This window comes from Panthera tigris, chromosome B4 (assembly GCF_018350195.1).
Source record: "Panthera tigris isolate Pti1 chromosome B4, P.tigris_Pti1_mat1.1, whole genome shotgun sequence".
In the NCBI taxonomy this organism is placed as follows: domain Eukaryota; kingdom Metazoa; phylum Chordata; class Mammalia; order Carnivora; family Felidae; genus Panthera; species Panthera tigris.
The window spans coordinates 17,604,702-17,624,005 of NC_056666.1; the positions used below are offsets into that span (position 1 = coordinate 17,604,702).

A 19,304-nucleotide genomic window follows, 5' to 3' on the forward strand; every position below is an offset into this window, starting at 1 on the left:
TTTTACTGAAAAAGATCTTTTCAAATATTTCTAATCTCCTAGATTATTTAGAGCTTCTTTAATTTCTCTAAAATTCTGAAGCTTTTAGTGTATATATTTTAAAAATGTTTTGTTACATTTTTTAGGTTTTTGATAGGTTTTCAGCTCTTATAATATTTTAAAAACTGTTTTTGTTTGCTGGTATAGAGAAATGCCATTGTATTTTAAATATTGATCCTGTACCCAATGACCTTGCTAATTTTATTTATTATATAGCTGTGTGTGTGTGTGTGTGTGTGTGTGTGTGTGTGTATGAACCTAAAATAATTGTGAATATATATGCATATATTATTTTATCTGCAAATAATGACAATTTTATTTCCTTCTATCTGAATGTGAAGCCTTCTGTTTTCTTTGTGTCATTGCACTGGCTAGTTATTCTGGGCAAATGTTGAATAGAACAGGTGATAGCTTCTAAACTTGTTCTTATTTCAGAAGAAAGCTGTTAATAACTCAACCTTAAGTGCTATATTTGCTGAAAGATTGTTTTGCTTTATCAGATAGCGATGTTCCCTTCTATTCATAATGTGTTTTTTTGTGTGTATATATATATGAATGTATGTTAACATTTGTCAAATGTTTTTTGAATATGTGATAACCATATGCTCACCATATTATCTTTTTTGTTTATTTATAACATGAATTTTTCAAATATTAAACCACCCTTGCATTCATGAACCAAATCTCATTTGGTTGGTTTTACTTGTTGTATTCTGACTTTTTATTCTTTATGGTAATATTTGTGATATTTATATCATATTTGATTCATTATCAAGTCCTCTATCTAATATTTTCACATCATGTAAGTAGTCCCTTCTAGACCATTACATTAAAAGCAGATGCATGCTTTGCAAAAGATGAGGTTGAGGCTGGCATGGACAGTTTAACCCACAGAGGCTGATCTCCTCATTGTTTAATTTTTATACTGTGTTTTTCCTGTCACCCCTCTTGGGTGTGTATAAGTGTTTTACAATGAACCATGCAGATTACCAGGAACAATTTACTTGATATACTATAATTCCATAGTTCTCTTAGTACATTCTGCAAACCAGACTTAAATCCAGAGACATATTTTTAGAAGTCCCTGGGTCTGGGTTCAGAGTTCATATTCTCTTTACTCCTTACCTGCCCATGTAAATATTAAGACTGTATTCTATGTTTTCAAAATATTAAAATTTTCTTAGCATTTCATTTAGCTTGCAAATAAATTTTCACTAAATTAATAATTTTATAATATCTTTCCATTTAAAAATATATTATCTATTATCTCTTTCTATTTAATAACAGGGTTTATGGTCTTCTACAAGTTTTTATAATGTTCTTTTTTTTTTTTTTCAACGTTTTTTTTTTTGGTTTTTTTTTTTTTATTTTTTTATTTTTGGGACAGAGAGAGACAGAGCATGAATGGGGGAGGGGCAGAGAGAGAGGGAGACACAGAATCGGAAACAGGCTCCAGGCTCCGAGCCATCAGCCCAGAGCCTGACGCGGGGCTCGAACTCACGGACCGCGAGATCGTGACCTGGCTGAAGTCGGACGCCTAACCGACTACGCCACCCAGGCGCCCCTATAATGTTCTTCATAAAAGTTCTGTCCTTTTCTTGTTAGACTTATTCCTACATATTTTGCATTAATGTAATTGTGAAGAGAGTATTTCTCACCATTTCTATGTCTAGGGTTTTATTGTTAAAGTTAAAAAAAAATGATTTAACCTTACCAAATTCTCTTGTTAATATTTGTCATTATATAAAAACGTAAATCTTGGGGGTATCTACTGTTAGGAATATATTATTGGCAAAACATGGAAACTGTCTCTATTTTTTCTGTTATAATTACTAAATATATTATTTTCTTCACAATTGCATTCACTAGACCTATAAGATAATGTTAGTCTAAGATAATTAATATTATCTGTTACTAATAATCATGACATAAATCTCTACTTTTTCATTTTAATGAAAATAACTTTGTTGTTTGCCATTTAGGATATTTATTTTGGGGTTGACCATTAATCTTCATTTAATTGTTTACTTTTAATATTTTTTTATTTAAAAAATTTTTATGTTTTTTTATTTTGAGAGAAAGAGACAGATTGTAAGTGGAGGAGGGACAGAGAGAGAGGGAGACACAGAATCTGAAGCTGGCTCCAGGCTCTGGGCTGTCAGCATAGAGCCCGATGTGGGGCTTGAGCTCACGAGCTGTGAGATCATGACCTGAGCTGAAGTTGGACACTTAACCTGCTGAGCCACCCAGGTGCCCCTACATTTAATATTTTCTAAAGGTTATTTTCTTTGCAATGGCTATTTTTTTGCCACAGGATTTTCAGTATTTGTTGGTCCAAGTCTGATTTTACCCTTTAATTTGTTGATCTATTTGACTATGTTGATAGAGTGGCTAGATTAAACCAAGCTTCCATTCTTGGAAAGCACTGATTGGTCAGGACATATTTTTGGATAAGGGTTTCGAATGTAATTGATAAGTTCTTAATTAGAATTTTATACTATGATCATGAGTGACGTTGCTCTGCAATTTATTTTTTATGTTCCTATTTCCATAACTTTTAAATTAGAGCTATCTGGCAATGTAAAATGAGTTGAGCTCCACATATCTCTAAGACTTAAGATCCCTTGAATCATGTTACAAATATTCCTTAAAAATTGATTAAAAGTCACCCGTGGTGCCAGACATTTCCATAAGATTTTTTTTCATCACTTTACAAGTCATTTTTGTGGTAAAACCAATTTATTCAAACGTTTTGCTTCTTTTAGATTTTGCAGTTTTAGTTTGTATGTCCCATCCTTCAATTAACTGCTTGTTTGAAATTGTGCATATTGTTTTTAAATGACCAGGGGACCAAGATTTTTGAGTATTTGTTAATTTGTAGAATTTTGGTTGTCTTTTAAAAGTATTCAATTGAGTTTTGCTTGAACCTGGGGATTTTTAAGCTGGAATAATTTTTTCAAAATCCTCTTTTCCTATGCTATTCTTTTATAGGTGAAACCATTTAATGAGCGTATATAGTTTGTATCACTCTTAGTTTGAAATTAGGGAATAAGAGGTTTTATTCTTTCCTGTTGGTTTTGGGATTTTAAACCCTGTATAAGGGTGGTTGGCTGGCTCAGTCAGTAGAGGATGTGACTCTTGGTCTCACGGTCATGAGTTCAAGTCCCACATTGGATGCGGAGACTAGGTCGGTGTAGAGCCTACTTAAAAAAAAAAAGCCCATATAAACTGTCCTATTTTTCTCATTCAGAGATGATACTGCTGATTTGCAGCCCTGGTTGTTCGGATAAATACATGGTGGTATCTATAAATAATACATTTTAATTATGAAATCTTTTCCTTTCTGCGTACTTATATCTAGGAAAATCACCTTCTGAATATGGTATTTTTCAGTCAAAATAGTTGGCTTTCCAAGTTGCCCATCACTTCATGATTATCAAAGGGCAGGATCAGACCTTGACATTGTTCTGCGTAGCCTTCCTTGTAAATTTTCAATATTCAATGAGGCTACCCCTGACAGCAGTTCAGACTATGTGATCTTTTGAGCTGCTAAGAGATGTTATCTCCTCGTACATTTGCCATGAGCACATCTACTGTAGTTAAAATCTAAAAGCAGTTATTTTGTTAACGCTCAGATTAGATCTTTAATTAAGCTTTCATCCCTACTAGCACAGACAACAATGTCAAACATGTAAGCCCCAGGAGAAACCAAACTCCACAGGCTGGCATCCTTCAGTACTTTGTGAAGAAACTTAAAAATCATGCTCTCATGAGAATTTCATAAGGGCATGTTGGATGTCCAATTGTAAACTTAGAAGCTTCATTTAATTTGATTTCAGATTCTATTTATGACACGACGTAAGCCAATAAAAATATTTGTTTAGGGGGGTTAGACCAAGAGTTGATTTTAATCCATTGGATTTTATTGTAGATATTTACTGTTATCCATTTGAAAGAACTTTTGGTTATCTACAGAGCTAAATGGTACATAAGTAAAAATGTAATTTTCTTTATCTGATTGACAGTTGAATGTGTGCAAGGATAAGGTGTAAGAGCAAAGAATTACTAATATACGATAGTAGAATTTATATCCATGTGCCTTTACAGTTTTTTTGGTTTTTTTTTGTTTTTTTTGTAGGATCATTCATTTATTTCAGGTCACATCAATTTCCAGGAGTGGCCAAACTTGGAAGTCCTGTTCTTACAAAAGCACACACTGCCTCTACCCCATGTCAGGTAACCAATTATTGGGATTTGCGTTGACCATTCTGTGGTTGTAAACTTTTGGGCGTGGGTTACTGCTGCCAGTAAATGCCTGCTATCTTTTACTACTGTTTTCATGATGAACTGAGATTTATATGAGCTATTTCAGCATGAAATGTCATGTCCTTCCAAAAGACCATTTGCAACATATAACTTCAACGGTTCTTTTTGGGGGCCTATTAACGAATTGTTCTGTCATTTTGTATTCTTTCCACGCAGTCCTTTCAAGAATTCCAAACTGGGTACATGCTGCCAAAACTGCTGATTATTTTGGCCAACAGTGTTAATTGAGTAAAATAAAATAATCTACACAAGTGCTTGTTGAGAGTAAGATGAAAGGGTGGAAAAAGGGAGATAAACATGGGCCCAAAAAAAAGAATTCCATTTTGTGCAATTTTATTTTTTCATTTAGTCTTTCTGGTGCCAAGTAAACACAGACAAAGTAATACTCAGGCCATTTCAACAGCACAAGAGAGAAGAAAGCAGAGAAGGGCCCTGGAGGCAGACCTGGTTCAGATCTCAGTTTGTAGCAGGATTCTCGCACAGTCGTGACACCGAGGCTTTTCTTTCCAGGAAGCAACTTTATTTGTGCGGGCACCTCTCGGTTGCGTGCGTACCGAAGAACTGAGCCCCAAATGCCATGTGGCGTAGTTTTTTATATGGTAACACACAAACATGTAGTCTGATTAAGTGGTTTCATGTTACAAGGTCCTGAGGGATGGTGTCACCTATGCATATAGCCAGGTTGCCTTGTGTTTTTTTTTTTTCCTTAGGGTAGGGATCCTACCACAAGTTCTGCCACAGATAACATACTCTCCTGGAGAGCATCCACACTGGAAGCCTAGTATTAGCTTTTTCACAACGCTTTTTCACAGGGTTGTCAGGATTAAAATGTCATTAAATAAAGTACTGGACAAAGGATCTGGCACATAGATGTTTACTAAACAAAATTCCTTTGTTTTCCACAAGATGAACACCTGTGTTAGACGTTTCTGTTCAGCGTGCCTTGTTTTCCGTCCTTTTGAGAGTTCTAGCATGCCCATAAGCCCTTTAGGATTCCAGTTTATTTTTTTAGTTATCAGAAAGTAATGGAGATCGATACTGCAGCACACTAAATTCATCATCTGTAAGTGTAGGGGTACAGCAGTTTATTCCGGTATTCCTGGTGACAAATTACGTATCATTCAGAGGTATAAATCTAATTATATGTTCAGCTTGATATAAATCTGAATGGGAGTGCCCAGAACTCCTAATGGATTGTCCTCCCTCTTCCCCCTCCTGCCCCCTCCCCTTGTTATTTCCTGCCCATTTCTTTATGGGGATTATATTTAAAATACCTGCCTGGACTCCCCTTCACCCAAATACACTCTACGCGCTTGCCCACCTTTGTTTTATTTCTATTAAATCCTATGCAATAGATACGGAATTTTTTTTTTTTTTTTTGAGAACTCCTGAAGCAATTATTCGATCTGTAAAAGTACGTCACAAACTTGCTTAGCTTTAATTCAAGGCCATATACTGAAGTGATGTGATCGTGGTCACTGTTGTATACATAACACGTGGGATGCAAAACAATAAAATGTATTCTTCCTGTTTTGCAGAAATTCGGAAGTAAACATTAAGAGCTTATTAGTAATTCCAGAGACTCAATTAGAAATCATATACATTTTTTTCTTTGTGAAGATGACCTACGTTTCCTATTGTTTTGCGCTGGTAGCCGTTAGTTCGTGGTCAGTGGGATTATGTATCAATTTACGATTGCTTCCACTTGGGAACAGTTTTCTCTATTGTCACTTAAACTTGGAGCTTAGCTGTGGTGGGGCCTCAGTGAAGGCCATGGGCAGTTTAGACACTTGATTTATTTCTCAGAACCAAGTACTCAACCCCCCAAGGCTTCAGTGTTAATGGTTTTCCTTGCTTTTTGGAAAAGGAAGAGTGTTTTAAGGAGCCATTACAGGCTGCCAGAAGAGGTATCTGTTTTTTTCTTTTTCTTTTTTTCCCCTTTTGTCTGTTTCTGCTTGAATGTTAGTGCTTTTGAGTTAGAGGAAGGGATATTTGGGTTATTTTATAGTACTTTTTGGTCTAGGAAGTAGAATTAGCTAGAGGAGGAAGGTTATTTATAGTCTGAGATACACAAAGCTAATGTTCTTTCCCAACAAAGTATTCTAAGAATATAGTATTACTTTTTTATAAGTCTGTGGTAATGTGTGGTACTTTACAGAACAGCGAAACAACCAAATTCGTATCTTCTTGAGTAATGAGAAAATCTTGTCAATTTTCCTAACTGGAACATATTGATAATAGTTATACTTGTGGAATAGCACTGTTCTTCATTATAACATGGTAAACTGAGGCAGTGAGCTAACTATAGTTGGGTGCTTTGATACGACTAATGTCTTCATTTTATGAAATGACACTTTTCCCTACATAATCATATGAAGCTGATACACTTGAGAACATTTTTTTCGAAAGGACTTTAAAAACATGAGGCTTTCTTTTGAGTCTTCTTTTCTAACAACAGGCTTGTGGAGTCATTTTGCACAAGTTCCCTTGTCCTTAACCTATAGCCAGCACATGGCATCAACATGCACAATTTTTCTTACACCTCCCCCCGCTCCCCCACCTTGCTCAAGATGTGGACTTTAATTTAAAAGTATCAGAAGTCCCTTCAAGTCACTGTTGGAAACTCAGCACGTTTCCTTGGAATAGCCGGGAGATAAGACAAACAACACATGGGAACCAGAGGCTCCCATTTCTTACTGATGTCGAAGTGTAGTTACTGTTTTGAATTAACTAGGAAATATCAAATATGAAGGATATTTGTGCTAGGTATTAATATTTTCTGAGTTCTCATATTTGAGTTACTGTACAAAATTACTTTTAGGACTTCACAATTCATCAAAAGCAGGAAGATTGAGAATACAAAGCTTCTGCTTTAGAGCTAGTTGGCATATTCATCTGTTTAAAAAATAAATTTCAGCTTGTTTTGCACTTATTTTAATATTCTTGAATTCAAAAGAAATCGTAATTTTTTTTAAAAGTGAATGAGAATATCAGGGAAAAGATAGATGAAGCAAGAGATGGGTTGGTTCCACAAATAAAGTTTATTAGAGCCAGGCTACACGTTCGAACTAAGTTTTCCAGCAACCAGTAGAGACAGATGAGCCATCATTTGGTTTAGATTCAAGGTGGTAAAAATTACAAAGCAAAAATAGTTCTTTGGGGAATTCTCTCCTGAGTGTACATGGTGATCACAACATAAACCTTCTTTCTCTGACTCAGTACACACACGTTGCTTACCTGCTCACAGCCTGGATGCCTGGAATGCAGTAGGGACCACCTAAGTATGCGCTTGCCCCAGTGAAATGTCGGTTTTAGGGATTCTGATGGCAATTCAGTGTTAAGTGCTCCAAGAGGGTGAGTACAGCATAACAATCATAATCCACTTATAACAGTTCTCTCGACAAGTTTTGAAAGACCATGTCTCGTAATGTTCTCCCAGTAGAGTGATGAACTCACATTCAACGAGAAATTTAGAAGAAAAAAAATCAAGTAATTACGGAGTGGGGCTTGGAACGGTGCAACCACACTTCATTCCCTGATCGTTTTGTTTAATCCAAGGATAGATGTTAGCATATGGGATGGATTCTAGAGGAAACAACATGGTATGGGGGAAAGTAGAGCAGGTACTCTCTCCACCTGTGCGTGAGCAAAACACATGGAGGCTAATCATATAAATTAAAACCACAGATTATATTAAAAAAATATATATATTAAAATAAAAACCACAGATTATATTATAAAACTGAGCAAAACACATGGAGGCTAATCTTATAAATTAAAACCACAGATTATATTTAAAAAAATTTGTTTTTTAACATTTATGCATCTTTGGGAGACAGAGCGTGATTGGGGGAGGAGCAGAGAGAGAGAGGGAGACACAGAATCGGAAGCAGGCTCCAGGCTCTGAGCTGTCAGCACAGAGCTCAATGTGGGACTCAAACTCACTGACTGCAAGATCACAACCTGAGCCAAAGTCGGATGCTCAACCGATTGAGCCACCCAGGCACCCCGACAACAGATTATATTTTACTGGAGATTCTAAACTTCTAATTAAGCTTATTCAGAGGACGAATACTCAGGCAAAAACATAATTATGACTAGGAGTCAGAAAAATCACTACGGGTGTGTGTGTGCGGGCGTGTGCGTGTGTGATGAATGATCCTGTTCCCAGCACGGACCTAACTCCCAGCTGAGTTTGGAGGAACTAAAGATATCTTCTTTTTTCTCTCTCCTCTCTCTTCTCTTTTTCTTGCCTCTTTTTTCTCTTCTCTTCCTTTCCCTTTCCTCCTTCTTCTTCTTTCTTCTATATCTTGAAGATAAGACAGGTATTGCACATACTCGGCAGGGTCCGATATGAGGCAGAGAAGGCAGGGTAGCCAAGCATTTGGAATGCAGCTTGGAAAGGGCATGAAGATCCGGCCAAGGAGTTCTAAGACGGAGGAGCCGTCGAAAGAAAGTTTCTAGGGAAGTTGAGGAAAGAAGCAGAATTTTTGAAGAGTAGAGATTCATTTGGGCACAGACCAAAATCAAATGAAACAAATAGGAAGAAATCATTTTAATAAACTCTTAAATAATGCCCCGTTAGGTCGCTTCACAGAGTTACGTATCAGAGAGCCTAATTACTCCTTTGTAGAGCTGGGCACTCTTCCGGAGAATGTCACGGGGCACTGTAGGAACCAAAGAGCAAGTGGTGTAGCCAAGGCCATTACCCTTGCAAGCTTAGCTGTTCACCTGTACTCATAACTATTAGCGTAAGTCACCTGAAAAGCTGTCCTTTCCTTTGGTAATAAAAATGATGATTGGAAAATTTTAAAAAATATAAATAATGCACAGAGGATACAATTAAAACCAATAAAATAGTTTGAGCTTCCCCCTCTTTTTTTTCCCTCTCCAATTTGCAATTCAAGGAACTGCTTTGTTGGAAGCTCTTTTAACCACATGAAATTGTCCTGAATACACTAATTCAGTGCCTTGCCCAGTCACACTCCATATAAACCGTGCCTTAGTGAAAACCAAGAGAAGTAAAACATTTCTAAATATTAACATTTATCTTACTACTTTTTACTGAATCAGGCATGGATGGCAAAAATAATTTCCTTTTAGAATTGTAAGTAGTAAATACATTTTAAATGGTTGGTATAATCTTAACATACCTGTTTTTGTAGTTCTGTTTAATAGAATTTTCTATGATAATAGAAGGTTTTCTTTGCTATGTCCAGAATGGTTGCAACTCACTACATATAACTCTTGAGCATATGTTGTAATGACTATAATTGAGGAAGTGGATCTTTCATTTGGTTTCATTTTAATTAATTTGTGTGTAAATAACCACACTATGTTCATATCTTTGCCACTGTATGCATTCTAGTTAATTGTTCCCTTTTCTTTTCATTCTCCCCCATAAAACTCTGGAGTCCCTAAGGACACCTCATGCTTTGTACCTTTTCTGACACAGAGCAGTGTTTTTCATTCTCTGGTGAAGTTTACAGACGTTTACGTAAGCACTGATGCAATAGTCCTGCTCACCTCTTCTTCTTTTCCAAAAAGTACCTATTAACAAAATCTGAATACAAACTGCCGTAATGTATTCTGCAAGGAATTCGTGACACTCCTGGTGATTTGACGTTCATGACTTAGTGTTCTACTCCCAGTGGGTAGCAGATTGAAAGGCACAGAGCTTGTGCACTTGACAGGTGCCTATCTGAAATCACAGTTGTATTAATAACTTTATTCAATGATTTCACTCTTACCAATATTAAATTTGAAAAAAAAAAAACTTTGGAAGGTTTCTTTGTCTGTAATAAGCTGAAGAATTCTCCTTAATTCTTTACAATGCCGAGTCTGTTAAAGTAGTAAATTAAATATAAGTCTTGAGCTCTTATCCTGTGAAATATGGATCCCATTGGTATTTACTCTTAATACACTGTTGAAATACCTTAGCACTGGTGATGTACTGAATGACAGTTTGACAGCTTGAAATTCTGATAGGGCATACATATCTCTTGTACTACTAAGTTTAAAGCTCTGTTTTGCATATTTACAAGCTAGGAATAGGCTAAGACTCTAACAGGGATCTAAAATTTAATTGTCCGTGAGGAATGTAAATCCTCCCTTTCCATAAAATCTAATCAAACACTCTATTTGCCTTTACATTTCTTACTTACCTGCCTTGCTTACCTGAGTTTAGGGGAGCATGGTAGTCATGTCTAAAATGAAGTGAATAGCCAGAAAGAATTTTTTGATCAAGTTGTGGCCATTAAGTGGACACTGGAAAACTGTGCACTACATTGGAACAGAGAATGCTTGATCTTTTAAAGCTGGACAACTTTTTAAAAGAGCATATAAAACTTTTCACCTTTAATTTCCACTGGAATTGGTACCAACTATGAAATAAATGGGTAGACCATACGTGTACTAAAATCTGTCCATGTAACAAAATAAAACGATAGCAGTGAAGGAAAAAAAAAAAAAAAAACAACCCAAGAATTTAAAATATGGTGAAACTGAAAAGGAGTCTGTTTTAATCCAAAGAGAAGGATTTTATTTCTGAGAGGCCTCATCTCTGAACGTTGTGTTTTCTTCGAATCCTAAGGCTGCACTTTTCAAAGACCTAATGAGAAAAAGAAAAAAAAATGCCCTGTGTCTGAACTTGTTTTTATGGAGATTTTGTTGACGTGTTTTATAGAGTTAATCATCCAATTATTGAGGTTGGTCCTGCCTCACACAGTACCTGTTACTTAGTAAATGCCCACTAAATATGTGTTTGATAAATGAGCGTCCTGAATTCGATGTTGTTGCTACTGCTGTCAGTACCCAAAATAATTCTCTCTTTACGTTTTCTTTACTACCCAGTTAACTGCTCAAACCCTTAGATTAATTATGTCATCTTTGATAATGACTAGGAGGTGAAAGGATCACTCTCCCACTCCCAAAAAAGGATGTTTTCTTTACTTGAATTAAATTATGAATTAACAGTATTATAGGAGCTCCCAAGTTCTTTGATAATGTCCCCATGAGAAGAAATTAATGAAAAGTACTCATTACAGTTTTCTTTTATTTGAGAAAATAATTTTTCAACAAAACTTTTTTTTTGGTTTATTGTTTGAGACAGCAAAGGGAATACATAAGTCAAACCTGATCTTGTACACTAAGAATGTGTACCTCCCCAGATTCATGAGAAGCAAGAGAGAAAGGTCCTTTCATAGAAGGAAAGAGCATGGAACCTCCTCTGGAAGCAGAGTGGAACTGTCCGTGGTGATGTGGACAAATACGTGTCCTCAAACTTGTCTTGGTTGCTAGTATCCCATTTCCCTAGACGTCTTTACAGTAGGTGTTAAACCACTTTACCAGATAGTAGGGCTACCCTGAGCCTTTTCTTAAGGGCAGAATGCAAAGGACAGAGTTAGCATTTTCTGGGCTTGTGTGTTTGGAGGAAAGGGGAATTGGGGAGATTCTATTGAACACCAGAATGGTAGGTGATATATATATATATTTTCAATATATGAAATTTATTATCAAATTGGTTTCCATACAACACCCAGTGCTCATCCCAAAAGATGCCCTCTTCAATGCCCATCACCTACCATTCCCTCCCTCCCACCCGCCCATCAACCCTCAGTTTGTTCTCAGTTTTTAAGAGTCTCTTATGCTTTGGCTCTCTCTCACTCTAACCTCATTTTTTTTTCCTTCCCCTCCCCCATGGGTGTGATATTTTTAATTATAGAAAAGCTCCTGGAGACAGGTAACTGGAATATTGATATCATTCAAAAACATTTTCAACAGGTGCGATTTTGGTATTATTTGTCTTGGCATTCACATCTCTCGGTTTTTACAAGAACATCACTGTCTGGAGATTTGCAAAAGCAAGGTGATCTGATTGGAATCTCCACATCTCAGTGGAAACAAGCAAAAATCAATCTCTATGTGAAGCCTGGAGAATCTACTCTACCTTTTCAGGTAAGCATGTAAGAAATTAATACAACTCAACAGAGGATGTTAATTTAATACTACTTTTTTTTTTTTCCAGAGAACAACATACATAACATATATAAGTTGTTCGGATAGTAATACAACAGGCACATTCACAATCAGGGATGAGTACAGACGTTAAACTGACTTGAGTACTCAAGACTTACGTGTGGAGGCTTAGCAAAAGTGGAGATAAGAATTGAATAGGAGGAAGAAAAGAACACAAAGAATTGAATAGGATGGCATGGCAAAGAGAAGAATAATAGGAAAATATTTATTTTTTAAGTGAGGGTGGTGGATTATATGAGGTAGTGAAAAAACCTGACCATGCTCACATTTTAATTCTGGTGCTTTATTTTCTGCTGCCCATTGATACTGAGGATTTTTAAAAAAATGATTTTTATTTGAGAGAGAGAAAGAGAGAGTGCACACACAAGACAGGGAGGGGTAGGGAGAGAGGGAGAGAGGGAGAGACAGAATCTTGAGCAGCTTCTGCGTGCTGTCAGTGCAGAGCCCAATCGGGTCTCAATCTCATGAACTGTGAGGTCATTACCTGAGCCAAAATCAGGTGTCGGATGCTTAACTGCCTGTGTCACCCACCTGCCCCGATATCGAGGGCTTTTAACCAAACTTTTATGTCACTTTCTTGGCTAATAATAAAAGAAGGGAACTGTAGCTAATCAAATGGATGCCCAAATGGGCATGGCTACCTTCTGGATGACGTTCGAAAGGAGCGATTATAGAAACTAGATTGGATGATATATTATAGATGAAAACACAGAGTTTTTGGAGTAAGGTGGTCTGAGTTCTGATCTCTGTTCTGCTCATGGGTTGCTAAGTGATTACAAATTACATCCTTGAGCCTCACATTTCTCTATCTGTGAAAACACATAGTGATGATAAGAGCAGTACTTTTGGGGAGTCTGAATATTAAAGAGAAAGTTAAAATGGTGGCCATGAACATGGGCTCTGGAGTCTGGGGTTCAAGCCAGGTGTATAATCGTGAGGTAAGTGCTTAATCCCTCTACATTTGTTCATTCTGTGAATGGGGGTGAGGGTCATTGTTGGAGTGTTGGGAGCCCCTGATAACATACCTTATTGGTCCTCATTTCTGTACCAGTTAAGATAAATATAGATGTCAGACAGAGAGTAAAAATTTTAGAGAAGATGCCTTACAATTTTCAGCCATATGTTTAAATAACAGTTCACCTCAGAATAAATAGATTCACCCAGAGAACAACGGACTCTGCCAGGGAAATCCAGGACTCACGCACTTTGGGAGAAACCTTTTCCTATTAGCCAGAGCTTACATCAGGATGCATGCATCTAAGAGTGGGAGTTGAAGGAGAGGCAAAGAGCATGTTTAGCACATCCGGCTTATTCTAACATCACTAATTGGTTAGATCCTCCTCTCCATGGGAGAGTCATGGGTAAGTAACAGCAGTGTTACTGCAGGGAAGTTCCTGTCCCTAGAAGTTGGAGGAATAGGGAATAAGTATGGACTCCTGTCAGTATTCTTTATAGAACTCCTGTAAGCATTGAATGATTTATACACATAAAGCACATAGGGGGTATTCTGGCATCGAGTGAACACACAAAGGTAGCCATTATTATTCCTGTGATTATCACTTGGATGTCGTCTAGGAATAGTAGGCACTCAAGAAATATTAGTCTTCTTTATTTGGAAGAGGAGTCTCCTCTTCATCAGGACTCTAGGTTCAATGATTAGAAACTGCTTCACTCAGTGAAGGTCTCTAAAATCCCGGATTCTCAAGGGTCGTATTTATGATTCCCCTACAGTATTTCGTGGAAGGAAATACTATGAATCTAGTGATTCTTCATAGGAAAGCAGTAAAGGCCAGTCATGGAATCGTTTAAGCATCAATCCCCATCACATGTGACAGGACAGACAAGATCAGAACAATCCAACCCTTTGCTTCAGTTATTTATATTCTGTGTTAACAGTTTTTTCACTAGGTTTGCTTTTGGTTAGAATGAAACTTACTGTGAAGATCTTTGAGAGTCCATTGTTAATTGACTTATTGGGAATTAGAATGTCCTTCTCCACAGAAAAACCTGCACATGAATAATTATTCATGAGTTCCTTGTGATTGCCCAAACTTAGAAGCATCCCTGTTCTTCAGTAGGTGAATGGATAAACTGTCATACATCCAGACAATGGAATATTATTCAGTGTTGAAAAGAAATGAGCTATCACCTCATGAATAAACACAGGGGAACCTCAGGTGCATATTTCTAAGAGAAAGAAGCCAATCTGAAAAGGCTCCATGCTCTGTGAGTCCAACTATATGGCATTCTGGAAAAGGCAAAACTGGGGAGACAATAACAAGATCAGTGGTTGCCAGAGGTTGGAGGGGTGCAGGGAGAAAAGAGGGGTGAACAGATGGGGCACAGAGGATTTTTTAGGGTGGTAAAAATACTCTGTATGACAATACGATTATGGATAAACGTTATTTTACATTGGTCCAAACCTACAGAATGTACAACATCAAGAATGGACCACGATATAAACAATGGACTTTGGGTGATTATGAGGCTCGTCAGTTGTAACAAATGTCCCGTGCTCGTGGGAGATGATGATGGGGATGCTGTGCATGCGTTGGGGCACGGGGTGTAGCACAAAACTCAGCATCGTCTCCTCAGTTTTACAGGGAGCCTAAAACTGCTCTAAAAATCTTAATAAATGAAACCAGAATGTCTTCTGTTAGAACTGGTTGAGAAATATTTTGAGTTAAAATACATGCCATTCCTTTCCAGGCCTGGAGGCACTCATTAACCCATCACGTTATTGAAGGCATTCAGCAGTTCATTTTGTTTTCCTCTTTAGTATTTCTTCCTTTGGGGTTCTGGTTGTTGTTTTGTTTGGCTTTGTAGTGCAAAGTGAGATTACTCTTTATTACCCAGGGCGTATTAACTGCTTTGTAGGTTGACCAGTGGTTTGATAGGATTTTATAATTTGGCAGCAGTGGATTTGTGATGCTGTCTTTTTTTTTTTTTTTTTTCTTTTGGTATGTTTGTTTCTTTTGAGAGAGAGATTGCGGATGAGCATGACTGGGGGAGGGACAGAGAGAGAGAGAATCCCAGGCAGGCTCCATGCTCCACGTGGAGCCCGCTGAGGGGCTCAGTCTCACAACCATGAGATCATGACCTGAGCCAAAATCAAGAGTCAGGTGCTTAACCCACTGAATCACCCAGGTGCCCTAATTTGTGATGCTTCCTAAATAAGCCTGGCTCTGCTGTGTCCTTATCCCTCTCCTGGCGTCTCAGCACCTTGTGTGGGCTTCTCTCTCCAGGTGGGGATCCTAATCCACATCAATCAGCCTCAGTTTTAATTGTGGTGGCTTTTGAGGGGAGGGAATGGTCCTGGGTTCTTGCGCGGTCTTAATTCACCCTGGAGAAGTTTTTATCGTCTCCGCTTCTGTCCCCCTTAATCCTGTTACGTGGCTGTAGGACACATTTGTTTTAGAACCTGCAGGTGAGTTAAAAGAAAAATAAGAATCTTCTCAGCTTTCATCATTAAGAAGCCCGTTATGGGGCCACGATCTCTAATCAACAATTTGGAAAATTAAAATTTGGAGAACAGTAAGCTTTTGAAAAACGAATTTAGAGATCACACATGACCTCCCCTGAAGAGTTCATTTAGTGAGCTGTTTGCATGTATAGTGCCACCCTGATCTCCCTGAGAGTATCATGTGATACACACAGTATGTGTTAGATTAACATTCTCCGCTCTGAACTATTCAAAGTTCAAAACCCAGCTGGCCCCAAATACTTGAGATAAGGAATCGCTGGCCCGTGTTCATATTTTGATGTGAATCAGTCCAGATTTTATACAGACACACAAACACGTGATGTGTAAAAATACACAGTCATACATTGATAGTCACTCAAGATTAGTTGTAGTTAATACAACTAATATGCACGTGGTAGTACTTAATACATTGTTATTACGTGTATGTTACATATTTCAAACAAGGAGAAAGTGCAGAGAGAGAGGCAAACATCTTTGTGTTCACACCACGAATGAACTGTTAGCATTTTGTTTGCTTATAATGATAATACCTGTTTGCATGTAAGAAATATAGCTTTTGTCCTCTTTGTACCCATTTCTTTTCCTTGTCCTCTGCTGGAAAAAAAATTGCAGATATTATGTTGGCTTTAATCTGATTTCTGTAAATGCATTTTAAAAATACGAAATATGCATAAGGATTCTAGGTAGGTGCAATTTTTTTTTTAATGTTTATTTATTTTGAGAGAGAAAGCAAAAGAGCGAGAGAGAGGGCGAGAGCGAGAGAGAACATGAACAGGGGGAGGGGCAGGGAGAAAAGAGGGAGAGAATCCCAAGCAGGCTTTGCACTGTTAGTGCAAAGACTGATGCGGAGCTCAGTCTCACAAACCTTGAGATCATTATCTGAGCTGAAATCAAGAGTCGGACACTTAGCTTACTTAGCCACACAGGCGTCCTTAGGTCGCTGCAGTTCTCTTTCATTCTTTTATCAACAACAAAAACAGAAGGTACTCTACCTACAAATAGTCTAGCTTTTAAATATTCAAATATTTAAAGTTTATATCTTGGAAACCAGCTTCTTTGGCACTTTAGTAGACTGAGTCATTTAAGAGTGACCTTAGTCAGCACCTAATTATCCTGCCATGTGACTAACCTCTGAATATATTTATACAGTGTAATCCAATCTGAACACTGGAAAGGAGAAAGGCATCAAACTGTGTGACCTCTGTGTGCCCTTCAAGCCATGAACTTCTCGTGCAGTGTGGTCCTTTTACTGTTTCTGGTAGACATCACAGCAGAGTACAAATCACTTTGAGTTTCTTAGGAATAAACACCCCTAGTTAGGTAGGTCTTTCATTCTTCCTGGTGGAAAAAGAGAAAGCTGACTCTTTATTCTGTAAGAACAGCAAATTAACAACATTTCAATATTCTCTCCATTTCCTGTGTGGTTTTTATTGGAAGAATGGAAGTCAAATGAAACTTAAAACTTGAAAAATTGAGAAGAATCTTATTAACTAAGTTTTAAGTTGGCCTGCTTGCTCGGTATGTTGAGCTTTTACAGAAATCTATTCGTTTCATTTACACTTTCTTTCCCCCCTAACTGCTGTTCTTAGTTTTAATATCTAAAGGTGGTACTTCTTCTGAGTACTGCCCATTGATTTCCAGCTGATTTACTCTGAGTTTCCTATTAATACATAATTGTGTCATATTTTAGACTTCATTTTAAAACAACCCTTTTGTGAAATTTTCCACAATGATTGATGCCATGTTCACTCTGTATCAGTCCATGATATAAATCAATAACAATTTCCTGACATTATTTGAAGATTCAGGGAAGAGTAAGATTTATAGTACAATAGTAAAAGCTGGTCTAGTCTCCGTAACGTTACAATGTCCTCGGCCTTCTTAATTTAGGACTGCACTGAATATTGTTTCACCAGACAGCGCTCTTCTGCAGTATCTGCTAAAGACCAGTTATCTTTTTATTTTATTCTGGCAATGCAGTATAGCGTAATCATTAATGGCACAGGTTACATATTTTTCTTATTAGATGTGTGACCTTCAACCAATTGCTTTACCTCTGAAACTTCTGTTTCTTTTGCTTTAAAATGAGGATGAGCACTGGGTGTTGTATGGAAACCAATTTGACAATAAATTTCATATATTAAAAAAAACAAAATGAGGATGAAAATAGCACCGTCTTCACAAGGCTAAACTAAGTGGATGTTCTTGGTATGTAGTAAGCTTTAGAGAAGTTTGTGGTTGCTCCTACTATTGATAGTACCATCATCCAAAACTTGCTATATTCCAGTTTTTCTTTACTTGGTATAATCCTACGTTCTCCATTTCCTCTTAGATTTGTATTTTTTTTTTGTTTGTTTTTGTTAGTCCTTTTTCTTTTAAAACAAGGTATCAAAGAATCAAAATCTCAATGTGCTAGTTGAGTATTTCTCTGGAAAGGCTTACCTTGGCCTTTCAGATATAAAAAGTAATCACTTGGTTATAAGCAACATTTATAGGTTGTTTGGTTCCTGAAAGCAAAAACAAGAAATGATTTTGCTTTTTCAGGGAGTAATAGAATATCACTGAATAAAACAAGTATCAGCAAGATCCTGAAAAATAGTTTTAGAAAGGAGAGACCTCTGCCCATCCCTTGAAATTTAAATTCTCAAAATTTGCTTGAGAATCTTCCAGAATGAAGTTTTCGCTTTTCCTTCATTCATGGTTAAAATACCCATGGTTGAAACATTTCTTCTGAGTGAACTCTTTCTCATTTACTGATTATTAATTGGTTCTATATTTTCCCAAAAGGAACTGCCTTTGGTCACAAATCAAAAGATCAGCTTAGCTGAAACAAGCAATACAAAATAGAAATAGCCAAGATGATTTTGGAATCATCAGATGGTATTATTTATAGATATAAGATACATTTTTAAAGGAAGGGGTCATTTTTCTTCTTAAATGTGGAAGATTTTAATTCATGGTAGAATTATAATTTTTCATTTTATAGTTCTGAATTTAATTCTATAGAAGTAAGTAAGCAGAGGTGTAGATGACCTAAAATCATTTTTATTTGGCTTTGGAAGTAAAATATTATACTAACATTTTAATATGAATGTTCAAAAGTCTAGTGGTTCCCTTCAGACAAAAAGATATAACCATATCGAACAGACCTATTCCATAGTGCTATTTCAACTTGTCCCAGGGCCCCACCCACTTTATTCAAAGAATAGGAACATGTACCTCTCTAGAGGCATGGAGAAATACCCCAAACATTCTTTTCTTCAGCTTTCCTTTAAGTTGTGCAGAGCTTCAAATATGGTGGTCAATAAAGGTAATGAGCCTGAAAAATTATGATGGTCAATAAGGGCTTGTTTAATGAGTCCGAAGAATTAAGCATCTGTGTTTTAGTTGACTTTAGTTCAAGATGAATTCTAATAAT

The 19,304-nt window shown here is 37.0% G+C and overlaps 1 protein-coding gene across 1 annotated transcript in view; it reads left to right on the top strand.

Moving 5' to 3' along the window:
• MALRD1 (MAM and LDL receptor class A domain containing 1) overlaps window positions 1-19,304 on the top strand; it is a 778,752-nt gene that overhangs the window by 109,867 nt on the left and 649,581 nt on the right. Inside the window, exons 15-16 of the mRNA XM_042993660.1 lie at window positions 4,178-4,275; window positions 12,148-12,321. Coding sequence (XP_042849594.1) covers window positions 4,178-4,275; window positions 12,148-12,321 — 272 coding nt within the window. The remainder of the gene's footprint in view (window positions 1-4,177; window positions 4,276-12,147; window positions 12,322-19,304) is intronic.